Source organism: Stenella coeruleoalba, assembly GCF_951394435.1.
Source record: "Stenella coeruleoalba genome assembly, chromosome: 2".
Taxonomy (NCBI): domain Eukaryota; kingdom Metazoa; phylum Chordata; class Mammalia; order Artiodactyla; family Delphinidae; genus Stenella; species Stenella coeruleoalba.
This window is the reverse complement of record NC_137147.1, coordinates 26,286,534-26,312,684: the sequence shown is the minus strand read 5'-3', so window position 1 is coordinate 26,312,684 and position 26,151 is coordinate 26,286,534. Positions and strand designations below refer to the sequence as shown.

Genomic DNA, 26,151 nt, shown 5'->3' with positions numbered 1-26,151 from the left:
CCCAAGTACTTTAGTGTCATTATTATTGGTATTGGACTTCTCTTGGTAACAAACCAAGCAAATCATATGATCCTCCCTCCAACAGTAGTGTCCCTCCTTACCCTTCCCCAAAACAGGCACGTATTTTTACAGATGGACAGACAAATGGTTTAAGTTTCTGTAGTGCCTGTAAGTGACATGTCGAATGGGGAGGCTGGGAATGCTAATAATGCTGACTCTGAGTTTCTAGAAAAGGCTGAAGACCCCTGCCCATATTTGTATCAGCTAAGATAAGAATAGAGTCTAACATAAAAGGAAGATCTGGGATCACAGTGGGTCTGTTTCCTCTGGGATCCTTCAGGAAACACTGCTCATTGCCTTGGTTCATTAGGATGAACCCTCAGGCCAACGTTCTAATGATGTCTGATGGGGTTGGATAAAAAGGAGGGTTTGGGACTTACCTGGCGGTGCAGTGGTTCAGACGCTGCACTTCCACTGCCGGGGGCTCAGGTTTGATCCTTGGTCGGAGAACTAAGATCCCATGTGCCGCAGTGCGGCCAAAAAGAAAAAAAAATGTTTATTCTAGGTCCTGTAAGATTATTTCCCTCTTCCTCATTTAAGCCTCAAGGACCAACGACGTCAGGTATAAGGCACTGCTTCTCAAAATACAGTTCTTAGGTAGGCTGGACCTACCCCAGTCCTAAAGTCATCTCTAAAGCTGCAGCCTGAAATCGTACATTTTAAATAAGCACCTGAGTGATTCTTCTGCCCACTGAAATTTGAGAAGGACTGCCATCAATGGAGAGACTGAAATTTGGGCTGGCTATGGCCATGGCTGAAGAGCTAGGCATACTGCATCCCCTCTTCAGACCCACTGGCTCCCTTGGGTAAGATAGAGCACAGTGCCACCAGATATGATTTTACAGCAGGGACATAGTTCCTGAAATAGAGTGGAAGTAAATGGGTGCCACATAGGCTGAAGTCCGAGAGAGGAGCCCTGAGAACTGCCTGAGCATAGGGGAAGCAGGAAAAGAGTCTCAGGGACCAAATCCAGGAGTTTAATTTGGGACGACTCCAGACACGGACATATTGTACACATCCTTCCACCTTCAAAATGTTAGCTTCAGATAGACTTCTTTTTTACCAGTGGTAAAGTAATTTCTAGAGGAACATGTTTTTCAGGAGCTGCTCGATGGTTCCTCACTTACTGCAGATGGTTGCTTCAGGTGGACATGAAGCCGCAATAGAATTCTGCATTGCTCTGGCATCCATGACCTCATAAGAGAACTATGGGATTGCGCTTTTCTTGCCCTCTCCCGTTCCCAAATCCCTGACAAGAGGCCCATCCTCTGAAAAGGAGTCCCTGGTGAGCTCTTTTAGGCTCAACCTGGTAACAGAATTAGCCTCATATTCTTAGGCCATCTGCCACAGACAGTTTCTCTAATTCTCAACTGAATTTATACTGAATGTACAAACCAACACATTTCCATACGTGAAATCACCCCAAGTGACTTTGCCCACAACTAAATGGAGGTCAAATTCATATGCTATCTGCACATCTGAGCCACTGCCTCTGTGTGTCTGAGGATAATGTATCCAAGACAGAAGGGAACACAAACAGTAGTGCAGCCCTCTCAGATGGCAGAAGGCAGTGCAGTGTGTCACTGTCAGGGGAATTCACGGTCAGCAATGTTTCGATGTTTGAGATTTTCAGCCCCCGATTCCAGTTACCTCTGATCATTAGATGTGAACGTGGAATTAAGAAGAGGGTAATTAAGGACACATTGAGTCAGACTTACACCTTAGAATAAGGCTTTTATTGTTTAGAAACAATCTTCCAGAAAATGAAATGATCCAAGATTCCCCAAAAATATTTATTTATACAAAGATTTTGAGAGTAATATTTGTATTTGTCTTTATACCTCAGTCTATGCGTCTGGGGCCAAGTCATTGTGTGGCACTTGTGCAACTTCCCCGCACGCCTCACACGTTGTAGCACCTGCTTCCAGGAACACCAGATGAGCACAAGGTCTCGGGGGGTCAGGAGGGGAAACCCATAATGCCCAAAGGCTGCAGAGACCCAAAATCCAGATACGTGCACCCTGACCTGGAAGGTGTCTAGCCAAATGTCCAAGGAGAAATACGATCTAGGAAGAAGGCGAGAGGAGGAACCCAGGGGGCAGACCAGAGAGGGTTAATTCCCACCCTCTGCTTCTGAGTTCAGCATATCCATAGGGCCCAGGAACTGCATTACCTGGATTCCACCCTCCCCGCCAACCCCGTAGTGACCCTTGATGCTGATTGACCTCCAGGGGACAATTTGCAAAACTAACAGATTTGTCCATAATCCCAGGTAAGTATGAGATACAATTCTGGGACTTTGTCTTGGGAACCTGCCTGAAGAAAAACACTTGCCTTGTATGACGTAATCCAGGTCCCCTCGAGCAGACGTGGGGCAGCGATGGATGACCAATCTGACCTCAGCTCCAAGTGTCTTCCAGTCTGGCCCCCCGGCCATTCTCTGCCCTTCCTCCTCCCTAGGGTATCCCAAATCCCATGGCCCTGCGACGTGTCGACTTGCCATCCCTCTTCCTCTGTCCCCACCACCTCTGTCTGTGACACAGAAAATCCATGTGTTCCGTAGAGTTCAACCTTCCCCTAATCAAATCCACACTTTCTTTACTACAGTGATTCTCAGAACCAGCAAGAAAGAGAAATGTTCCAAAAGGGAACCCCCATCTCAGCCATCTGCCTGGAGCTGAAGGTTGTGGGCCAGGCCTCAAGGTGAGGTCCATCGCTCTTGTGTTTCCCGAGGAGCAGGCAGGCAGGCAGTGGCAATCCCTCCTCTCTCTCTGTAGCAGGCGGGCCTCAGCTGCACTTGCAGGACTTCACCACCATGTTAGAGAGCTGCTCCACCTTGGCGGTCCTCCCGACATAGTACAGGATGGTCAGGGGCTCCAAGTCCTGGGGTACGCAGCAAGGGGAGGCCGAGGCTTCAGGGTTCAGGGTGTTGTACAGTCCCAGCACCTGGGGAGGGAGGCATCATTGAGAGGTTGGAAAGCTGAACCTCAGGCCAGGGGCCCAGGGACTCTACAAGGTCTAGGGGCTGCTCCAGAGACTGAGCACATGGTAAATGGGCCACTGGTGCTCCTTCAGAGGAACTGGCGGAACCCAGTTCGGGTGAGTGGCGGGTTACTGTTCATCCACGCGGGATGCAGCACGTGGCGTCTGAGCGTTATCGGTTTAAGCATAACCCCCATAACTGGGGGACTTGGAATTGATCATGAAAGTCTCTTGGCTGTGAAGAAGCCCCCCTGTATTGGTTCATCCTAGCCGTAACTGGTCACTTCGTTGAGAACCATTCTCACTAAACATTGCCTTGAGCCATTTACTCAGTGCCAGAGTATAGGGCCCCAGACAGGATGCAGAAACAAGGAGCTATGAGGAAATACGCTTCGCAAGTTACTGCCCTATCTTGGATTCCTCTTGAGGGAAAGACAAGCTAGGTTCGGTCTTCCCTCTCTTTCCCTTTGTTTCGTATAGTCTTCTTCTGTGTGCTTTACATTGTCTTTTAAAATAACTTTTCTACATTCAAGAGGCCAGAATTATTAGAGTTCTTTATCCAACAGTAGAGGCCTTTCGGCCCCAATATTCCTTGCCAGCCATGTGCATCTCTGACATAGGGGGTGGCATGTGACAGTAATTAATTTTCATATTACAAAAGCAAATAGACAAAGCAACTTAAAAGTCTGGGTGAAACTAGGGAAGGAATTTTAAAGGGTAGAATGTGGCCCACTAGAGTTGGGCCAGGTGCCAAGATCGGAACCGTCACCAAAGGGATTTTGCACCCCAGGTCCTCCTCCGCGCGTTCAACATGCAGCCCTTCATGCATCCTTTTTAACAAGTGGCGTACTTGGCTTAGCCCCACCCCCCACGCGGCATGACCCTGTTCCATACTGAGCTGTGGGTAGTGTCTGCGCTGCGGAGGTATGGGCACGGGCCTGAGCAGAAGTTGGCGTAGTAGCCCTTAGGTTCATGGACCCATTTCCAGCCCAGATCCTGTCGGAAGTCAATGTAGAGAGGGCGCACACAGCAGTTCTCCTCCAGATTGCTACAATGACAACGAAAATGATTTAAAAATCAACCTAAAAGGAAATCACCAACATAAAAAACTTCACAAATAGCCCTCATATTTGCACTTGGAATCCTTCCTGGTCATCATAAGAGGTGGCTCTAATCAGTGGACTCCCAGGTTCGAGTGCATTGAGCTGTACTAACTATAAAAGCATTTTCCTCTGTTGAAGACCAGAATCCCAAGGACACAGTAGGCGTGGATATATACATACACAGATAATGTATGAAGAAGAGAAAAAAGGCAGAAGTGGCCATGCCCCTTTTACAGCATGAATCAAAACAAAGACTTGAAGTGTTCCACATAAAACCAAGCACTGAATGTTACTAGCAAACTCAACTTTGTTGAGGTCGGTTTTATTGTTACCTGCCTAATGTGCACCCAACCAGAAATAAACTCTAAGCTTAGGCACTTATGTACTATAGTAAATGACTGCTTAGTCTAAGTCTAGAGGCTATTGAATCCAAACAAGACATATCCTTCTATTAGATTCATGATTCCTAGATTACCCCAAATGTGATTATCAGGCCACTTCAATTCCGTTGCCTGCAGAAATCCGTTTGGCAATACCCCTTGCCAAGTGGGCGTCTGGCCTGTCCTTCAGTACCTGCTGAGACCTAGAACTTGCTACTTCCAAAGGCAACTATTGGCCAAAATCTGGCTTCTTGTGGGTTCCGAGGGTAAACTGTGGCAGACATTCTCATTTTTCTACTCAAGAGCCATTCTTACCCTGCCTTCTCTCTTGCCACCGCCCATTACAGTCTGGAACACCAGATACTTGTTCTCCTGGCCTCCCTTGCAGGTAGGAATGGTCATGTAACCCAGCAATGACCGATCAGACATAAGCAGAAGTATGCAGTGGGCGAGGGCAAATTCTGGCAAAGGTATTTGATTCTTCATAAGTCACAGATGGAAGAGGAAGGCTGCTGGTTACCTCCTTCCCTCCTCTTGTCTTGAGCATGGACAGGATACCTGGAGCTCTAGCAGTCTTGCTATGTGACCAGAAGCAAGGGGATGAAAAGCCAACATACTGAGCGTGGCAGACTGGAGAGAGAGAAAGCCTGTGTCCTCAATGGCGTAAGTAAGCATCCAGACCAACCTTGGGCCTGCTGCTACACGCTTCTTATGAACAGGAAATCCCCTGTGGTTTAAGCCACTGTCACTTGCAGCCAAGAACATCCATTCCTAACTGACTGAGAGCCACACAGAACAAATCTACATGCCAGCCCTCAGTTGGAGGCAACCACGCTGCCTTTCCTATACCTTCTGTTCCGCAAGCTCAACATCCCCGGTTCATTCCATCGTTCCTCAGAAGACATGGCTTTAGATCTAAAGATTTCCCACTTCATCCTCCCCAGCTCCCTTCGGGCATCCTCCTCTCCGGCCAAGCTGACCCATTCGTGCGCCTTCCTCTACCCAAAGTGCTTCCTCCTCCCATATCCCTACGTGCTCAAGCCTCACAAAGCCCTGAAGACTCGGCTCAAATTCCACACCCTTCAGAAGCCTTTCCTGCGTCCATAGATGAGCTCCTTGTTCCAAATTCCTTCAAGTACTTTATCTTTCAGACCTTCTCATGGATGCGGCCATCTTCTACCTTTCAGTAATTGCTCTGTGTGCTCTCTTAATCCCCCTCCCTTATAAATGAGAGACTGAAGTATTCCTAAATAAGATGCTATTTTTGAATCTCTTTACAATGGCTACCCAACTATTTCCAAATGAGTTCATAATTTCCCTAGCTCCCATTCCCCACTGCAAATGGAGACTGTCCTGTTTTCCCTCATCCGGTAGCATCCTTGGACCCTTCACAGGGAACTGAGCCCTTCTTTAATGGAAATCTCTGCATTAATCTCCCTGCCACACAAACATACCCTACAAGTATTTTAAAGCATGAAAACCATGGAGAGGCCAAGCCTCTAATCCAAACCGTTTGAGCAACTCTCTCCTCCTCCTTTACTTTGTCCAGGCCCTTACAGGGCTGGGCTGTGGGAAAACAGTGGGGCTCCCAGAAAAAGATTTATAAGAGGTTCTAAATCTCCATTCCTGGGAGATGTTTGTGAAGAGCATCAGGGACCCTCAGTTGGGGGTGGCTTAGGCCTGGGGCCTGACACATAGAAGGCGTGCAATCAATGTGGTCTCAGGAGTCTGTGGGTCTTGCGTGAGCCCAGGCTTACCGGAAGCAGTAATTGGTGTCCAGGGCCCGCTTCTTCCTCTGACCTCCCTGGCCTGGGTTGTCCAGCCGGTCTGGGGGAATCATCATGAGGATTAAATGAGGGCTGTGTTCCTTTTTCTTCTTCAGTCGCCCCAGATCTCCTCTGCCTGGATCATCCTCACTGTCCACACCTGTGGAAGGGAAGGAAGATGATGGTCTCCTGTCTAGGGAAGGCAGGGTGGCTGCTGCTTTCTCATCCCATCCCCGCACTGTTCAGGGGGAGGGACAGTGGGGTCTACAAGGAAGGGGTGGGTGAGATGCAGCTTCATGCTAACGTCCAGCTGCAGGAAGGGGAAGACTGGGTGGAGGAACCGGTATCTAGGGACGCGCAAGATGCCCCCGGTCAGACCCCCTCGTGACTCCTGTGCATACAGAGGGCAGAGAGCCCTTCCCGAGATGCTTCCTAGGGAATCCACAGGGATTCATGAAGCATCCTTGTCACTAGGCAGCTCTAACACATTTTTTTGAACTGTCAGTTTAGATTCTGAGACTTAGAGCTTGGGATATGAGTTTCCTCTTATAATCTGAATTGGTCAAAAATAGCACGGAAGTCCTACCTATGATTTCAGGTGTCACAATTTAAGACAGTTTGAATGGGAGCCAGAAGAACAAGAATGAATAATTGTTAACATTCGCATTGCACTTATAGTTTCGAAAGTGTTTTCTCTATAAAACTCAGATAAGATCATGAAGTGTACGGTAAACAGCTTAGCAGACAAACTGGAAAGGAAACCTGCCATTTCATCTGCAAAGACTGAAACCTGAATTAGAAAGAGTCTCAAGTAAAAGAAGATCTATTTTGTGACGGCCAGCTGCTGGCTGTGGTCCATCTCCACCAGGGACAGGAACGTGAGGAGATGAATTTGCATGGTGACGGGAGGGACTTGGACCTCACGCAGGGGCACTGGGACTGGAAGATAAATGGGAAGATGGACCTCAAACTTCTTTTTCTGAAAATCTTTATGAACAAGATAACGATTAGTGAAGTGGGAGGATTTCAAGCCAACCCGGGCTGCAGGTAGGGACTCCAAGGTCTTTTGAGCTCTGAGTTTCCGTGATTAGGATGTCAAATGATGTGCTTTTAAAAAAATCAGGCTCTGAAATAAGGCCCATGAAGGGTCAAAGGACTGCTCAGGGCTGGGAGTCAAGAGAGACCTGTACCTTTTTCCAGACACGCCTCTGACCTCAGGCTTTGAATTGGTTGGTTTGACCTTGACAAACCTCCTGGCCTCAGGTGTGCCTCAGTCACCCACAACAGAGCTTAGAAAGGAAAATAGTACTTCCCTGGAATCCAGAGACTGTCTAGGCTGAGTGCCTTGGAAACATACTGGAAAACCAGAAATGACTCTCAACTATTTTGCCCTCAATGCAAATACCCTGAGGCCCAAAGCAGTCGTTCAAACCCGGATGTCGGATCGCGTGGGCTCTGCGACATCTGCAAAGCCCAATAGTCAGAGTGCTCATATTCACAGCCACCAAAGTTCATTTCTTTTAGGGAAGCAAAGACAACTATCACTTGCTGAGCATCCATGCACTCTGTTTTACATTCGTTATCGCATTGGATTTCATGACAACCTGGTGAAAGAGGTACTGTCATCCCCAGTTTGCTGTCTGAGCTCAGAGAAGTGGACCAGCTTGCCTACATGATTTCACGGCTCTTACTAGCATAACACTGTCTTCCAGATGCTAATGTATTTCTCTATAGAATAGAGAGTTCTTGCTTTTGGGACAAAGCAGAATCCCTCAAGTGCAAAACAGTTGGCCATCTCCGTGAGGGAGCTCACTTGGTTCCCTTCCTTGGGGCCTGGTAGGGGTTTCCTGTTCCGTCCTGCTTCATGAACTCCCCCACCCATTCTACCATATACACATCCATTTTGTTACCTTTGAACTTGATTTCCATCACCTCTTGAATGTTTTCCAGGATATCCCCATTGGGCTGAAAGGTGTGACATGGACAATGAATGCTGATTTCCAGACCTAAGTTGGATTCTGCAAAATAAGACACAGCAATGGTGAGAAAAGCAGTTTGTGTGATGAAGAAGGGTACCCACCAGTCACACACAGAAGAGCCAGGGCCTCTGCCGCCATAGGCAGTCATAGGAACTGAGTTAGACTGAGGCTCACAGGTGACAGAAAGTGCTACCAGGGCGATAGCAGACCTTCGCGCTCACGCTGCCACATTCCACAAATTTCTGTCGTGTTACAGACAAGCAAATGGAGGCATAAACTAGTGGGCACCGTGAAGGAGAACTTTAATAGTCATCTATTTTCAAAGAATGGTTTAGGGAAAAAAAAATGGCACCAGCCTACTAGGGAGCAAAAGGATGAGGGTACAGGAAAGGAGAAAACCAGTCACACCCCATACATGTCGGTTGAGAGAGGAGATATTCTAGCTGTGAAACGATGGAGGAGAGAGGCAGAGTGCCTGGAAGAGACCAGGGAAAGGGGAAAACTAAAGAACTGTGGGGTAGAGAGGCTGTGATTCAAAAGGCCACAAGATGGGAGGAAGGGGCACAGGCTGAGCTCTAGGATTAAAATTCAGAAAGCAAGGCTAGAGCAAGGTCTCCAGCAAGCAAGCAGCAGAATCAGTAAGGTGGAAGAGGCCACCATTTCTACCAGGGCTACAACTGTAGACAGACAGAGAGAGGTAGATTCCAGAGGAGATAAGATGCAAATCTCAGTTATGCTTGGCTATATTTTCCTTAAGGAACAAGGACATGATGAGGTCCAGATTACTTAGAGTTTCTTCTTTGGCAATCCTTGTCCACCTTAACGGGGGAGTTGTAAATGTATCCAGCGGGGCTGTGGATGGCTCATTGAGGACAGCCACTGGCTCAGGAAGATGGTTGTGAAATTAGAGAACAGGCCGGAAGAGAAGGCAGAGGGCCATGGCCGAGGGCCCAGATGGCATGAGCTCGGAGAAAACAAGTGTGAGGAAGCCTGGAGGCACCAGGGTTTGGTGGCTGATGTTGTGGGGCAAAAAGGCCAGCTCTGGCCCTTTCTCCTATTGGCTGTGGGATTGGGTATTTTGGTAACTAAAATTGGGAAAGCAAGGAAACTAGTAAAAGGGGTTGCATAAAGTGGAAGGAAAAAAAAGGAGGAATAAGGAATGAAAAATTTGAACTGAATCCAGTAGTTTTGTGCAGGGAAACCAGGTAGTCAGGTATCATGTCAGTCCTGGTGGGTAAGACTCAATCAGGGAAGCTCTCTTGATCCGGGGCAGCAGCCAGCTATGGTCAGGTATGGGAGAGGTTGTGGGGGGATGACCTCTGAAGTCAGGGTCAGCACCTCAGGGATCTGATTGATGCCCTGCTCTTGGAGGTCACCCTAGTTCTGTGTGAGCATCCAGCCTTGGGGCCAACCTGGGGTCTTCCAGAAATCTGATGTCAGCAGGGAAAACCCCAGAGTCCAGGCCACCTCAGCACCCTTCTCATGCGCAGAATGGCCCAAGCCCAGAGATTCCAGTCAGCAAAAGGCAGGCCTGGATGTCCCAGTTCTACTAGTTAAAAACCAGCCCAATCCCTTCTCCCATAAACTCTAGATCCCGCTTCGTTTGTTCTCCCCCAGTCAGGGCAGCCTCTGGGACACACTGACACCTGCTCAGCTTGAAGATTTCTGTCCCAGGTTGGCTTTGGTGGGCTGGGGAGGGGCCAATATAACAAGGAAGCTGAGCCCCAGATGGAGAACAAGAAGTGGATAGAGAGGGATGTATAAGGAGTGTCCTCCTTCTGGTTTAAGGTGGCTGAAAGAAGGAGCTAGAGTAGCTGAAACAGGCTACATAAAACATAGTACACTTCCTATTACCCAGAAAGGTTTAAGTAGTCCGGGAGAGACCTAGAGTGGACAAGTCCTATGAGTCTGTGAGTTAGAAAGTCAAGACGCAGACAGATGTGTTGGGGAGAGTTAGGGTTAGGGTGCAGGCAGTGCGTGTGTGATGGTGCCTGGCTTGGCTAGCAGGCTCTGTCCAGGTAGAGGGCTCAGAGAATGATGACGATAATCACCAACATTTGTTGAGTGTTGCTACATGTCACGCACCGCTCTAAGACTATGTGTGCATTAAGTCATTTACGTAATCCCCATACTAATCCTACAAAGCAGGAGCTGTTATTACCCCCTCCCCGCATTATACAGATGAGGACACTGAGACTTAGGGAAGTTAAATGGCTTGACCGAGGTATCCAACCAGTAAGTGGTAGAACCAAGATTCAAACACAGGCAGCCTGATATCAGAGCCACGTTCCTAACTGTTAGAGACAAAGAGGGACCAAAGAGAGCCCAGCCGGGACCATCAAGGTAGACGCCCACACAGTCACTGAGATACAAAACGCCTGTGTATTCCCAGTGTGCCCCCTGTCCTGAGCCATGGTGCTGGGCGTGTTCCCTGCCCGGCCTGCTTGGGGAGGCCAGGCTCTGCACACAGGGGAGCCAACAGATTGTGTGGAACAATAGCACAGGGGTGTGAAGACCTGGGCCCACAGCCCTGGAGAGGGCTCCAGCCGGCTCTGGGCCCAGAAAGCAGCCTGGGAACCGGTACACAGTAGGCTCTTAGATGTTTGCTGAACTAATACAAGACTGTATATGTGACTCAGTTTCCTCACAGTCCACACCGCCAACTGCTCCATTTGGAGTCCATTTACTGCCTTGTTTGGGGCCAAGAACCCTCAAGAGACTCAGGAGCTCTGCAGAAGTAAAGGTCTGTGTATGACTCCCCCGTGCGAGGGGTGGGCAGCAGCGGCCAGAGCGGGAACTGAAGGTTCCAGTGAAGAACTAACCTCAGAATTGGCAGCGGTGGGGACGGTGGGTGGGGAACCCATAGGTTTTATTACGAAATTATCTTTTTGATGTCTCAAGGAGGATGGAAATCATTCTCAGTGCAAACTTCTCATTGAGTTCTGCAGCTGTGAAAATAAGAACTCCTTCAAGTGCCCAGGGCTTCAAAGAAATCCAGGTGGAGCTGATCAAAATCAGACAGGGAAGCTGAGAGATTCATTTCCCCAGCAGCTCCTCTCTGTAGCCATGTCGGGCTCTAGGCAGAGTTGAGTCAGAATTCCCACAGTGCTGCTGTCAGCTGGTGCACATGGGTTCTCCCAGGTTTTTGCCTTCATGCTCAGTCAGGGAGATAGGAGGGAAATCCCAGTACCCTTGGGGCTGAGGCAGGACCTCCAGCCCCCTATCTGCCAACTCAGCCACCAGGTTATGCCCCTCAGATGGGGACCTGCACACTCGGATGCCTACAGAGCCCAGCAGGTTATGTAAGTGAGCAAAGCGAGCCAGCGTATCATGCTGAATTGGACTGCCAGCCGCACTCTTGGGAAACACTGGGGAATGGCAGGGCCTGTGGTGACATGAAGAATGCATGCCCTGCCTCAAGAGGTGGCCCTACTCACCTCTGATGGATTGTTACCAGGAAATCTTCCCATGTGTCAAGAAAAGCCACAAGTCTAGGTTTTATGTGAAATCTCCTGACTTTAAAACAAAAACTGTTGACCACTAGGTAGATTAAAACAATATTGGTAGGCCAACCAGTTTGTGATCTCTGCCTTAGAGCTTCAACCCCTAATTTCCTAAAACACTGAGGACAAGGAAGGACCCACCTGCCCAAGGGACTCTGGGTATCAGTACGTGGATGGATGGACTGTGGCTCCCCAGCAGCTGATGAGAATGGAGAATTCTTCACAAGAGGGATTCAAGGAACAGACAGGACCACCTTAGAGACCCTCAACCCACCGAGCACCAGACCAGGCAGTACCACCAAGCAAAGAAGGGAAGAAATAGCAGAGCGTGATGCCATGAGGCACGATGACTGTCCATCAGGAGACTCAAGTTCTAATCCAGGCTGGATGACTCTGGTCAAGCCACTTAACTTCTCTGGGCCTCCATTTCCTCGTCTGACCTAATAAAAGCTTACTCTCCCATAACAGGCCGAAAACTTGGAAGTTCTCTTAACTACAATGGATCCTTAAAATAGCTCTGTGAGGCATGAAGGGAAGACACCATTACCTGTTTTCCAGGTGAGGAAGCAGAGCGAGTGGGTGAGAGATTTGGGACGTGTGAAGTTGGATATGCCTATTGGACAGCTCTACCAGGATGACTGCCAGGTCTTTCAAACTTAATCGGCCAAAATGGAACCTGCCCCCAAACCTGCTCTTCTCCCAGCCTCCCTATTTCAATGTGTTACCACATGGGTGTTCAGCCCCAAATCTTCAGTCATCTAGACGCCTCTTGTGTCCTCTCACCCCATATCTAATCACCAGTCAGTCCTATTGGCTCCACCTCCAAAATACAGAACAAATCCATATCATCTCCATACACACGGCTACCACCCCGGACGAAGCCCATGTTGCTCTCACGTGAGCTGCTACAACGGCCCCTAACTTCTTCCCTTGACCTCATGACAACCAGAGAGTCTTTGAAAGATGTAAACCAAATCACCTCACCCCCACATCCCCAGCCCTGCTGTAACCTGCCCAGGACGTCTCATCACACTTGGAATAAGTCCTGACACCTGACCGTGGCCTTACAGTCCTACATCGTATGGCTCCAGCTCCTCTCTGACCCCCAGCTCACCCTGCTGCAGCCACACCAGTCAGGCTCCTGCTGCTTCTCACTGGTTTTGCTTAGCACATCCTTTATCCTGACCTTCACAGACTGGGTCTTTCTTGTCCCTCATATCTCAGTGCACAAATTCCTTCTTCATAGAGACTCCTTGAACATCTGATGTTGGACCCAGTCATTATCGCTTTGCCCTCTTTCTGTTTTTCCTGGTACTTATCACTATAATATATATAAAAGTCTTATTCATCAATATGTTTACTTGTTTACTACGTGTCTCTCCCACTGAAAGCCCCATGAGATCTGGGACCTCACCTGCCTGGTTCACTGCTGAATCCCCAGGGCCTGGCTCAGAGTGAGCATTTAGTCAATATCAGTTGAGTGAACGAATAAAGGACACACAACAGGTCAATGGCAAAGCTAGGCTTTGAACCCAGATCTGTGTCTCCCCTAGTTCTGGCCTCTTCCCTCTGTGTCATGAAGGACCAAGAGACCTGAGGTTCCTTCCAAAATGCTCATCCTGAGTCCACCTACCTCTTCGTAAGAGCCATTCACGCACAGTGTCTGTGACGTCGAAAGACAGCCACTCAGCAGTGCCCCGCGTGGGCAGATTCTTGCCATCAAGATAGCGCTGCTTGGCTATGTGCTCATCCGGCTGGAGGATCTACAGGGCAGAGGAAGGAATAAGTCCCGAGGCCAGGACGGGGCACCCACGTGTCATGATGTAGGAGGATGGAGAGGGGCAGCAACAGCAAACTAAGACTTCTTAAATGTTCCTTTGAGTTCCTCGGTTAAGTCTTAATCCTCTTAACGACAGACACAGATACAGAAACTAAGGCTCAGAGAAGGTAGGATTCACACCCAGGTCTGCTGAACTCTGAGCAGCGTGGAGGCCCAATCTGGCCAAGGAACCAGCTTTCCCGCCTGAGTGGTGTCTGTCCTGGGAGGGGGCTCACCTGGAAGAGCTCAATCCTCTGCTCACTGCGCTTGGAGCTGGGGTTGGGCATCCGCAAGACCCGGAATTCCGCTCGGAACAGGTTGGTTTCATTTTTCTCCACTGAGGACACGTTGAAGCGGAAAATCTTGGATGTGATTCCTTTGGGACAGACGGCCAGGTCATCTAGGAGGCAGAGCAGTGGGGAGAGGCACAGCATGAGCGAGACCCACAGGGACAGTGTGCTGCCAGCAGACACTCACCAAGGGGCCAGGGTTCCACCTGTGACCTCTAGAAGCTTGAGTCCTCAGATCTAAAGGTGGCAAAACCCAAGGAAGATCCGGGGTGGCCCTGGAGCCACACATAGGCCTCATGGTGAAGCAGGACATGGTGCCCCAGGACATGGCACTAACAACTGGCCCCTCCAACCCCTCACCTCGCCATCCCCACTCTGGCAGGCTCTCCAACCTGCTTTCCTACTCTTTTAGAAAATACAGATTCTCCAGTGATATCAGCAATTTCCTCTAGCAGTTTAATCATTGTTAGCTAGTTGATTCATTCATGCGTTTGTTCATTCAGGCATTCATCAGACATGCAGTGAACAAATGCAATGTGCCGAGCACAGGCTAACACTGGGAAGCAAAAAGGAAGAGGCAGGGCCCCTGCCTTCAGGGAGATTAATATCCAGGGGAGGCTGTTAGTACATGGACCAAACAACAGGACCAGAGGGAAAGTGCTAAGGGCCTTTGGAGAAGCCTAGGAGTTGCTGCAAACAGGTCAGAGGAGGGAGAGGGTTGAGAGCACTTCGTGGAAGTGGTGATTATTTAATCTGGGTGATTATTTGATCTGGGTCCTGCAGGAGGAAAGGGTCTAAGGATGCAGAGGAAAGAATTTTACATGAAAGGACTGCTGGAAGCACAGGCAGGGAGGGGAGCAAACGCACGTGAGTAAGAGGGACCTGAAGCAGCCAGGCTGGAGCCCGTGAGACAAGGTCAAGACAGTAGATTGGGGTCCACCTGTGGGGAGGCTGAAACGTCAGACCGAGGGGCTGGATTTTATATTATTAACAGTAGGCAGTCATAGCAAGTGACACTCTGGATCTAATGAGACAGCACTGGTGTGACAAGGAGCCCACACATCTGGAGCCTGGCAGACCCCCCAGATGTTTCTTTAGACTAAGCCGGTCTATCACCATTGGCTCCTGTCTCTCTAAGGGTTACTTTCCCTGACAGCACACGCTATGCCAGCCTCTGTCACCCTGCTGGCCTCTGAACCTCCATCCACAAGACAGAAGGCCGCACATGCTCTTTCCCACCCCCTCAGAGCCAGATAAAGGAGACAGGAAGATCCTGTCATTTCTTTACAACCTCAAGGTCTGAGCAGCATTAACACCCAGAGAAAAACTTTCTACACAAATGGTAACAATAGCCAGAACTTGAAACTCAAGCCCAGAGACCCAGATTCCACACATAATGAACATGGCTGGAACAAGCCCATAATCACCCCAGGGGGGGTTTAGGAAGTCATGGACAGGGCGGGAGATCAGAGGCCTGGACACAGGCACATGCGCTACTGAGCTGTAGGAAAGGATGAGTGAGTGTTTCTGGAAGTTGCCATCTGGTGGGTCTGACACTGGTTCTTAGAAAATTAATGGAACAGATGTTGGGAAAACAAATGTGTGAATGCTAGCTAATGAAGCCCTGATTAATAACTGGCTTTGAAAGAACGAATACTGCCAACTATTCCTTAAACCATTTCGGATAAAACCAGAAAGAGGGATCATGATGGCCGTTTAATTTTTGAGTTTGCAAGTCTGTAACCCTCTGGACATGGGTAAGCTCCTTGGAAGGGAAACCTTCTCAAGTACTGACACACTTGGGTCTCAGAGGAGCTGTCATCAATATGGCTTCAGTTAGACTAGTACCTCCAGTAACTGTTGAAAGAGGGAATAAAAGATACGTCAGCACAGTGTGTGCGTTGCTATAAAAAGGAAAAGGGGAACAGAAAATGGCCCGTGCCAGTGAGGAGAGTCAGACTGGGGGGCAAGACAGTGGGGAGCCAGGGGACGGGGGATGATGAGCCAAGAGGGTCTTCAGGACACCCTCGTCACCCTTCCTCCTTGTTTCTTCCAGCCCATCAATCAGGTATCTGTTCCCCAAGCTAGACTCCTCTTGGTGGGAATTTCAAGGAGATTTCAAGGGGATGGGAAAGGTCATATTTTATCCCTGGGATCTACAGATTTCTAACAGACTCAGAAGGGACATTAGGGGTCATCTAGTGCAACCCACTTCAGATAAATTCGTGCCCAGAGGGGTCTTGGCCAGGGTCACACATGAATTAGTTGACACAAGCAAACTGACACTAGCAAGCAAAGCTCAGACACAATCATTAGTGATTTTAAAAGAACTGTATAGGAGAGGAAATAAAATGTAAACATAATCTTCCTGACAATTAAATCCACGCTTTAAATAATTTGTGGAATGAGCCAGAGTATAAATAAATAAACAAAATGTAATAACACTATCTTACATTTCACAGAACTTCTATTAACTCATCTGACCCTCTAACAATCCTTGAGGAGAATGAGAATAAGTAAAATTTATCATTTTACAAATGAGAAAAGTAAGTATCAGGAAAGTTAAATCACTCTTCCGAGATCACTCACATAGTAGGTGGCAGAGGTGGGATTTGAACCCAGGTCTTCTGACCTCATTTACTGAAGCAAAGACTCTGGAAGTTGGAGGGGACCTCAGAGATCATTTAGTGGAGGGGTGATTTCACCAACAAACTGTAGCAGGATTCCATGAAATGGGGCTAGAGTGCCAACTTATGCCTCAGACAAAAACCACTTCCCAGTTTTGTGATTAAGCCATGCTTCTGCAGAACACTAGTATTACTGAGAGCTGGCCTAGGAGGTCCACCTTTACAAATTAAATTATGACCAACTTTTTCTATTGCACACAAAGTATATATATTAATGGGTGCTATTTTCTCCTTTTTACTATAGGGAGAGAAAACTAAGCAAAGAATATTCATGCAGGGTATTCATGGAAAAATCTGGTAACAGCTGACCATGTTTAGACCGGGCATTTTTTAATGCTTTCAGACACCTGGGCTCCTAGATGTACTTCTGCTTGTGCTCATCATTTCTGCTAGTAAAATCACTTCTGGTTCCAATGATGGGACTACATATATCAGTGTGGCAGTGCTCCTCTACCCTAGCTGTTCCTTAGAATCACCTGGAGAGCTTTAAAAACAGATGATGCCTGGACCTAATCCCCAGAGATTCTGATTACCTCACTGGAGTATGGGTGGGTCCAGAGCTTTTTTTTTTTTTTTTTTTTGTAAGATCTCCAGATGATTCTAATGTGTAGCCAGGATTGAGAACCACAGTTTATAGTGCTCTGCAAAGGGTACCATGGCATCCAGATGTTCTGATAAACCACAGCTTTAAGGATTCAACCTTTAAATAGGTTAACCTTTAAATGTTAACCCGTTAAAATATTGTTTGGGCAATGCATTGTTTTGTAAAATTTTGAATTAGAAGCCCATAAACATTTTAAGCCCAGGTTAAAAGTTGGGAAATTTCACAGAAAGATTTTCTGCTCTTCTGGGAAGCAGTTAAGATCTAGTCACGGTGGACCCACATTCCCCAATGCAAAAATTGGCAGGAGCTGAGTGGTGGGTGCCCTCTTTTAATGGGATATGGGCAGTTCCAAGTCCCCCCGCCACCAGTCTCCCCATACACCCTATTCTCTCCATGACCCCGAAGCCAAGTGTCCTGTGCAGTTTGTCATGGTCCCTGTGCTGCAGCCTTTCCTCTAGATCATTTGCATCAGCGGCCTGGGTTCTGTGGGCTCTTGTGTTTGCAGGCCTTCTAAGGAAAGGTTTTGCCCTCGTTCACTGAGTCTTAAGCGTCAGTGAACTTAAAAATCAATACGGAGCTTGTTAAAAATACAGATACTTCAAGACGACACCCCCAGAGATTCTGATTCTGTAAGGGTAGGCTAGGGCCTGGGAATTCATGTTTTTCACATTGACCTAGTCTCTAGTCCACACTTGGAGAAACACTGACCTAGCGGGCAGAGAGCATTGGCACTTAGATCAAATGAGTTCTTTCAATAAGAAACCTCTTTTAATTTTCAGAATGAACAAGATCTAAAAGTAGCATCCAGAAAAGAAACGCTAAAATATCGTTTTCTCTTTGCTCATGAACTCTGGGTTCGCTGGTTGTCTTAGCGTCAGACCTCGGATGAAAACAAGAGTCTCCTGCCAGACACAGATAATTACAAGCCAGAAGTTAAAACAGCACCTACACTGGTGATATCTTGATAACAAGGATGACAAAAGAACTGAAAAAGCTGTGTGCTTCCCCACCACGTGGGTCAGAGAAAGCCTCTACCCACTTCCCATAGCAAAATCCTGGAGAATTATATAGGAATAAGATATACATGAGTCTTGCCTTCACTCCCCAACAGAGACCTGTTGAATCATCCCAGATGTATACAAAGAATTGTCTCAGCTGGAAGGGAGCTTAGAGATTATCTCTGACTTTACAGATGAAGAAACTGAGGGTCAGAGGTGTGACTAGCTCAATTCCACATGGTGTAGTTGCTTAACCTGCTTGAGAGTCTTAAGCAGATAATGAAAACACTTTTGTTGAATTTGGGAGAACATTTGTGGCAGTATGAATCTCCAGGCCATAAAAATAGGCAGAGCTAAGAAAGAGCACACCCAGGGATCCCTAAGCAATCTGCCACCAGGGTTACTAACATACAGTAATAGCTCCTATGCCCACCTGCTTGGTCCAGCATGTGATTCCTTCATATCATAAACCAAAGTTCTCTTGGAGCCCAAAGGTTAAAGGTGGGACTTACGATGCATATTTTATGTTTTGCATTATTGTTTAACAGCATGCATTCTCTAGGGAGAATGTCTAGGTTACAGCCCTGGTTCTTTTGGGGCAAATCACTTAATTGATGCATGTTGCAGTCTCCTTATCTGGAAAGTAGGGAAATCAGGGTACCCATCTGACAGGGCAGAGCCAGAGAACGGTCTTATCCTCTTTGCTCTCACCTTGATGCCCTTTCCCCTACGCCACTGGAAGTTAGTCCTTCTTGCACTTCACACTCCAGGCACCCTTGTCTCCTTGCCCCAGCTCCTGCTGTCACTTCCCTCTGAGAGCCTGTCCACTGGGTACCAGAAGGGGCTGGGAGTGATGAAATGTGGAAGGGAATGTGATCTCATCACCTCGGCAGCAGGAGCTCTGGCACTCAGATCCTACCAGTGCCCCACCCATAGACCCCGGCCCACCCTCAGGAGTTCTAGACACTAGGCTTCCCTCGCCCCGACCTTGGAGGGTGGCTCTCTGCTCGCTCTCAGCATCTGTTAGACGTTTGCATCTGCCCACTGCCTCTCTATAATTAGTGTGCCTCGTGCATCTGTCTCTCTGGGACTGGCTCAACACCTGACCAGCCCGAGGGCAGGCCAGCCTGCGTCTGCTCAGCCTCTGTGTCACCTCGAACAGCTGCAGAGTCTGGGCCTGCTTCCTGTTTGCACCTGCAAGGCTCACTGGCATCACCCGTGTCCCACAGGGCCCCGGACCCTTCATGATATCTCAAGTCGCATCCTGCCCACCGTGCCAGGTTTCTTCCTGGCCTGATCATGGCTCTGTGGCCCCAGGGCCACCCTCACCTACTGCAGTTTCAAGGAAGGTCCTGGTGCTGCAGCCCAGGGCTGCCCAGCATCTGTGCAGCCCTGTCCTGGCTGTCCCCAGGGCTGTCCACTAATTGTACTCTGAGTCTCTGCACACATGTCCACTGGCACCTGGGTGCCCTTACATGTCTCTGGCTCATTTGTTCTCAGCTTGGGATTCCAGGCGGCGTGGGCCCCGGTGACGTAGATCCCTCTTCCCGGGACTCCTCCTCCTGGCCCGGATCCTTAAGGCCCGGAGTCTGTTCCTCTTGCCCTGGACTCTCCTCACACCTCTCCCGCAGGCGTCAGCTTTCCACCCTTCTCCGATGTTTGGCCACTATGTCCTGCCTTTGTGGGTGCCCAGGGGGTTGGGGGTTCAGCCATTCAGCTGCTGGTGCCTCTGGGAACCACAGGCCCCTGAGGACCCTGAGTCAGCCTCACCTAGAGAACCCTGGCCAGGGAACACTAGCTGTGCTTCACTCTCCGGCCACCACCCCACACGGGAGCCACCTCCTAACGCAGCCACAGGAAGCCGGAGCGGGAGCCCCTCGCCAGCAACCGCAGGCTCCTGGGCCTGGCACGGGCCAGCTCCCGGTGAGGCCTCTGGCACCTTCTGCCAGAGCCGGTCCATCCATCGGCTGCCCACTCCTCCTTCTCTCTAGCCAAGTTCCTTTCAGCCCCTGCAGCACCCCCGCTGACCACCCTCACCTTGCCTGTTCCATCCCATTCTCCCACCCCCCACTCTGGGCACTGCCCACCTCTCAGGTGAGCCAAGGTTGAGGTAGCCTGGGCGTCGAGGACACCTGCTGGTAGGAAAAGCAAACAGAGCTATTCCCAGAGTCCCTGGCCTGTGAGTGGCTCACATTCCTCCTTCCTGGGCTGTCAGTTTCCCCGCATCTGCCAAGTCTCTCTCTGTTGTATTGAGGTTTTTTAAATCCCCGTTCAGTAAATACACATGACTTCCACACGTGTACAAACACACACAGACGTCTCACCCAGAAGCCTCCCAGCTTCTCGGCACAGACGGGAGCTTCCTGGGAAGACACACTCCCAGACACACGTCCCCTCTGTATCCACAGCCACACCTCCCACCCACTCTTCCCCTGACACGCAGACACAAAAGGGCTGCCGGCCGTCATCTACACATCCAGAGCCACATCCCCGCTTTCCCCGTGTCCACGGGCCCGGAAGACGCCCATTTTGCACCCATGAATCTTTGTACCGTACGAAACCAGACTACACATCGCTTTAAAGCACACAGCCACGTGAACACAGGCGCATCCCCTTCCCTCACGCACACAGCTCACATGGGTCACAGGCATGGTGTGGACTGAAGGGCCTAGGCAGCGAGAAGCTGTCCCTTGCCTGGGCCTCAAAAAGCTGGACAGACAATAACTTGGGGCAGGTATACTCTTCTTCCCCAGAACTGGAAAAACAGAACGTGAGACGTGTCACAATGAGGTGTGAAAAGCAGGGAGAAGACCGAGGTCTCCAGCTCATGGAACCGCACGGCCTCGCTCATGAGAGAGCCAGCCCTGCCCCTTTATGGCACCTACACGCACCCATCTGACCACACGTGCCACAGCACGCGTGCTAACGGGACAGCGCAATGTCACTCCAAATTCATGTGATGTGAGTTCAGCAAGCTGCTCAGCTCCGGGGCCCCCGGCCTCCCGGCAGCACTCGACTCTCACCAGAGTGCCTCTGTCTCCCTCCCCACCCACCTCCCCAGCCCCAGCTGCGCATCGCACCTCCCCAGCCGGTGCGGGTGAGCCCGGGGCACCCTGCTGTGTGGCTACCGCTAGGCCCCCCTCTGTGGAGCTCCCCACTCCAGGTCAGACCCTCCAGAGCAGACACCCCAGCGGGAATTTGGACTTACTGTGCTCCTCCAGCCCGTGGATCATGTCGAATTTATAGATTTCTTTGGCATAGTACTCCGACTCGGTGTTTTCCTGAGTGCAGTCGTCTCCCCTCTCCCCGTGCACCTCTTCCAGCAGCTCTCGGGTGCTGTTGTAAAGGTCCAGGACCTGGGTGGGGATGTTGGCCAACACCGATGGATCGGGGGGACTGGTGAGCCTGAGTTTGCTCAAGATCTGTCCCCTAATGGCTTCCACCCGCTTCCTCTTGATGTGGTCGAAGTCCAAGGTGGTGCAAGTGGACATGGAGAGACTGACCGTGGCAAAGTTCAGCAGGGCCAGGACCACCAGAGCCCTTTGCAAGTGCATCTTCATGCGTGAGCAGGGGAGAGAGGCCCGGGGGCTGCGAGGCCTGGTGAGGAGGAGACCCCAGCAGACGTGCAGAAGGAGGGAGGAAAACCAGGCGGCCTCCCTAGATCCCGAAGACTGAGGCTTGGCAAGAAGGTGCATGAACTCACTGCACTGCGAGAGCTTCAGGACTTCCAGGAAGCGCTGGCAACCCTGAGCACGAAGACGCCGACTGTGTGCCTTGAAGCTCTGGGTTTCTTCTCCATTTGTCTAAACAGGTTCTGCTGGGCTCTGACTCCCAGCAGGCCAGGTGGAGGGCAAGCAGAGGGCTGGGAGGGGTGGCAAGGCAGCTGGGAGTGGGAAGGGAGCTGGAGTTTTTCCTTAGGTAAAAATAAATAGAGCAGATATCTGATATTGCCAAACGGCCGCTTGGCGATGGGGAGAAAGTGGGTATTTTAAAGAAGGAGCAGAAGGACCATGGCTGGGTCCCAAAATCAAAATCCTTGCCTTGCCCTGAAGGAGAATAAGAAAAGAGGATGGAAAAGAAAAGAAAAAAAAATTAAAAAAAAAAAAAAAAGATCACCAGTGAGTTGGTGGGGAGAGGCAGGGCTAGGCCGCTGCTGGCCCAGCTAAAGATGGGGACAGCACAGGACACACTTGTCTCTCGGGCACACCATTCATGCTTTCTCTTTTGTTTACACTTCCCCGGGGGCTTTCTAAATGACTCTGTTCACGCTGCCTCTCATCTTCATTGGCTGGGATGTGGGCTTATGTGCAATTGGAAGGCAGGGGGGACAGCCCCTGGAGAGCAGCCCCAGTAATCCACTTGGTCGCCCAGGTCACCAGCACCTCGGCTTGTCTTCTGCCTCGGCCATTGCTTCTGTTCCCTGCTTCTTTTTAAAAGATACAAAAGAAAAGAAAAAGAAAATAGAAGCCAGTTCACTGCACGCCTCCTCCGGAAAGCTGTTATTCCTTCTTTCTCATGCTTCTTCCCCTATCTCTCGCCTCTCTTGCTCATTCCCTTGGACTTGGCTTTCTGGTTCCCTCCCTTTCTCTCCCTCCAGCTTCCCTCTCTCTCCCTCTCCCTCTCCCTCAAGCTCCTCTCCCTCTCTCTCACACACTCACATGCACACACACTGCTTTCTCTATTTCTCTCCGCTGAAATTTTATACCTCCCTCCCATGACGTTTCTGGCCCGGGGCGGGGTGGGGGGGAAGGGGGCGAGGGGAGGTGGGGGTGAGGTGGGGGGAGGGGTGGGGGGAGGGACCAGCGCACGCAGCCTCTTTTGCGGCACGATTTTAATGTTTTAAACAGGCACAGGAAAAGCCGAGCCCATTTGAAAAATACTTCGCGAGTCCTCTCGATCGACGTGGTAACTGAACTTTTTTTACCCTCTTGGAGTCACTCCTGCTACACGTTGACTGTTTTTCTGGAAAGTTACTCCGATGAATCCCCTCCCTCCTTCTACCCCAACTCCTTCGCCCTCTCGCCAGCTGTCAGTCCGTCCTCTCCTCGGCGCGTCTCTGCTCCCTCCCAGGCCCCCAGTCCAGGCCGCCCCCCGGGCCTGGCGGGACACTGGGCAGGGGCCGGCGAGCGCGCGGGGCCTGGGCAGGGGCGGCCGTGCCCACCCTCGGTGGGGCTGACGCCCGGCCTGGGCGCGGGGTTGGAACTGGGTTCGGCCCCGCGGCGATCCTGGCCCCGATTCTTCATTGACAAGATTGGAGTCGGGTGGCTCGCGGAAGCTTGGAGATGCTCCAGGGGCATTGAAAAATGGTGGCGTTTTCCGGCAGATCAAGGGTGCCCTCTGGCGAGGCGAGGCCGCCAGTGAAGGAGGTTCCGCGGGTCGGAGCCGGGAAGGCCGGGAGGGCCGGGGGTGGGGGTGGGGGTGAGGCTGGGGGCCTGGGGAGAAGGGGCCGCGAAAGAGGACGAGGAAAACAAGACCGAGTGCCCTGGGGAACAGCTTCCCTCTCGGCCCGACGTGCGTACAAGTGCACTTCTCCCTTCCCGGTCCCGCTCTGCAGCCCCTCTCACAGAAATGTCCTCCAGATGTTCGCGGCCTTCCTCCCCGCCGAGAGTTCCGCGGGGAGCTGCGCCAGCCAGCGCAGAGTCAGCAGTTGGCCCGAGCCCATTTCCCAGATGGGTGAGGGGAGGTTTTCTCTCCGCTTTCGTTCCTTTTCTCAGCCTAAGCTTCTAGGTCTTTTCCCATCAAAAGCTTAGGGAGGGCAAGCCACCATGCCCGAGCCCGTCCCCAGGATTGTCTCTGAATTGATCACTTTCCAGGGACTCAGCGCTGCTCCCTGCCACCCCAGCCCACCTCGCCCTAGCCTTCCAGACCCTTCCTGCGAGGTCTGGTTCCTGCCCCTGGCTCATAGGCAGATTCTCTGCATCCGCAGGGCCCTGGTTGATCAGTTTAAGTTGAGGACAGTGAGGCATAGACCCATTTAAGAGGCTACACTGCTTGTGAGTGGTGGAGGTGATATTTAACAAGGGCTGTCTGGTTTGGAAGACATTATATTTATTTGCATAAAACATGAGGAATCCTAAGTGTAGAAAGCTTAAGGTAACTTGCTTTTGAATTACTTTTAGGTCATAGAGTCAGTGGGTGTCAACACTGAGATTTGGACCCAGGAAATCTATTGCCAGAGTCTATGCATTTAACTACTGTGCTCTACTGACTCTGGAATTCAGCTATCATTTGAGAAATATTTTTGACGTCTACTTATATGCCAGGCACTGTTCTAGGCTCTGTAGATGCAACAGTGAACAAAGCAAACAAAACCATTCTCTTATGGACTTCACATCTAGAAGTGGCAGTAGGGCCGTGGGAAATGCAATAAATGAGCTAAATATGTAAATAATGTAGTATGATCAAAGGTGAGTGCCACGGTGGAGAATGAAGCAGGGAAAGAGGAGACAGAGTGCCTAGGCTGGGGGGACGCTGCAATTTAAAATCAGAGAAGGCCCTACTGAGACCTTCAAGTAAATACTTGTAAAATGAGAGGGAAAATTATTAAAGTGATGTCCTTCTGCACCCCACCTGTACCAAATCAGAGTCTACAGGGACGGGGCACTGACACATGTATTTTTAACAAACTTCATGTTACTGGGTGCCAGTAACATGCACCAGAGAAAAATACTTCAGTAAGATCTGGCGATTCAGGTGCCCAGCAAGGTTTGGAAAGCCCTACTCCAGGGCTTCTTTCTGCCCAGAACGTGCACCCTTTGCTTTCAGGAATTTGGGGAAGAAGTGGGAGCGGAGTCTTGGAAATTAGCTCTAAAGTGGTGGTGGTGTGGCTATGAGCAGTGGAAGGAAAATAGAAATGGAGTCGGTATTGCTAAGAGCGCTCTAAAATGGAACCAGAGGCCTTTGAGGAAGTGTGAAGTATGTGAGTCTCAGCCTGGATAAAATCTGACCTTTTGACCACTTACTGTCCTAATGAAGGCATTCAGAAGATGTGCCAGAAACTCAAGATAGTTATCAGACCCCTACCTTATAATACCTCGTGACAGCCTATCTACTGATCAGACGCTTACTCTAAAATAACTCATGATTCCTTAATGACAAATATTTCCTTTCTCGTGTCAGAGTACAGCCTTGTGGCTTTTGCCTTTGTAAGCCCCTGACCCTTTCTCTTCCCTGGAACACTCTTTTGACTTTACCAGAATCTGTGTCTCCTGAATTGCAATTCTTAAGACCCCCCCCCCCCCAATAAAGCTCTTTATTCTTTGCTGCCTCGATATTGATTATTGTTCAACAGAGATCACAAGAAATGGAATAATCCAAAGATTAATCCCTTCTTCCTCATCTGGTGCCAAGGAAGAAGGGAACAAGGGCTTCACTGGAGCCTATATTTCATCCATCCTGGGTTTTTGGCAGTGAATGTTTCTTCAGGTTAAAATCTAACAGGGTATTTTTCTCACTGAGAATCAGAGTTCGTGAGTGAAAGATTTTAGGGGTAATCTCTAAGAGCCACTACAAGGGAGGAAGCTGAGGTCCAGAGAGGGCTCTGCCTGGCTACACAGGTAGTTAGCAGCAGAGCTAGGATGAGGCTTCAACTCTTCTGACATCCAGGCAGTACCGTTGTTGTCACGGGCATGCTAACGCATAGCCCTACCCAGTAAACATGTATTGATAAATGGTTGAACTGAATAATTTACTAGGCATTTAAGAAATCCTGCATTCCTGTTTTAGAGTCATTAATCCCACTTCCAAGTCCTCGCTTTTAAGAGGTAGCCATCTAAGCCTTACCCCAGGCATGGTGTTGGGGACATTGTTCACTTTCAGGGTCATGAGCCCATCTTCTGGGGTCCCGGCTGCGGGTCCTCAGTACTAGGGACTGGTCAGTGGCATTGACGTGGGGATCTTACATGGAGAGTCAATGAAGACTCAACTCGCTTGTCCCATTAGACTGGGAATTTGGGGGCCGTCTTCCTCTGCTGGCCCAGG

The 26,151-nt window shown here is 49.9% G+C and overlaps 1 protein-coding gene across 1 annotated transcript; it reads right to left on the bottom strand.

The window, feature by feature from the left end:
• Positions 1–1,848: 1,848 nt before the first annotated feature.
• On the bottom strand, positions 1,849–22,772 carry TGFB3 (transforming growth factor beta 3). The gene is made up of 7 exons (XM_079913803.1): positions 21,380–22,772; positions 13,829–13,992; positions 13,407–13,536; positions 8,202–8,309; positions 6,283–6,451; positions 3,937–4,090; positions 1,849–3,006 (listed from the first exon to the last, which is right to left on the bottom strand). Exons 1-7 carry the CDS (start codon positions 21,864–21,866, stop codon positions 2,848–2,850), a joined length of 1,371 nt encoding a protein of 456 aa, XP_079769929.1. The 5' UTR covers positions 21,867–22,772; the 3' UTR covers positions 1,849–2,847.
• Between the last annotated feature and the right edge of the window lie 3,379 nt (positions 22,773–26,151).

Bases quoted from the DNA above. Each gene is read 5' to 3' on its own strand.
- TGFB3 (XM_079913803.1), bottom strand. From the start codon at position 21,866: ATGCACCTTCTTGCCAAGCCTCAGTCTTCGGGATCTAGGGAGGCCGCC. The intron at 13,993-21,379 runs GTAAGTCCAAAT...TCTGCCTCCTAG, and splicing joins CCACGGGCTGGAGGAGCACA to ATGACCTGGCCGTCTGTCCC. The intron at 13,537-13,828 runs GTGAGCCCCCTC...TCTGCCCTGTAG, and splicing joins AGAGGATTGAGCTCTTCCAG to ATCCTCCAGCCGGATGAGCA.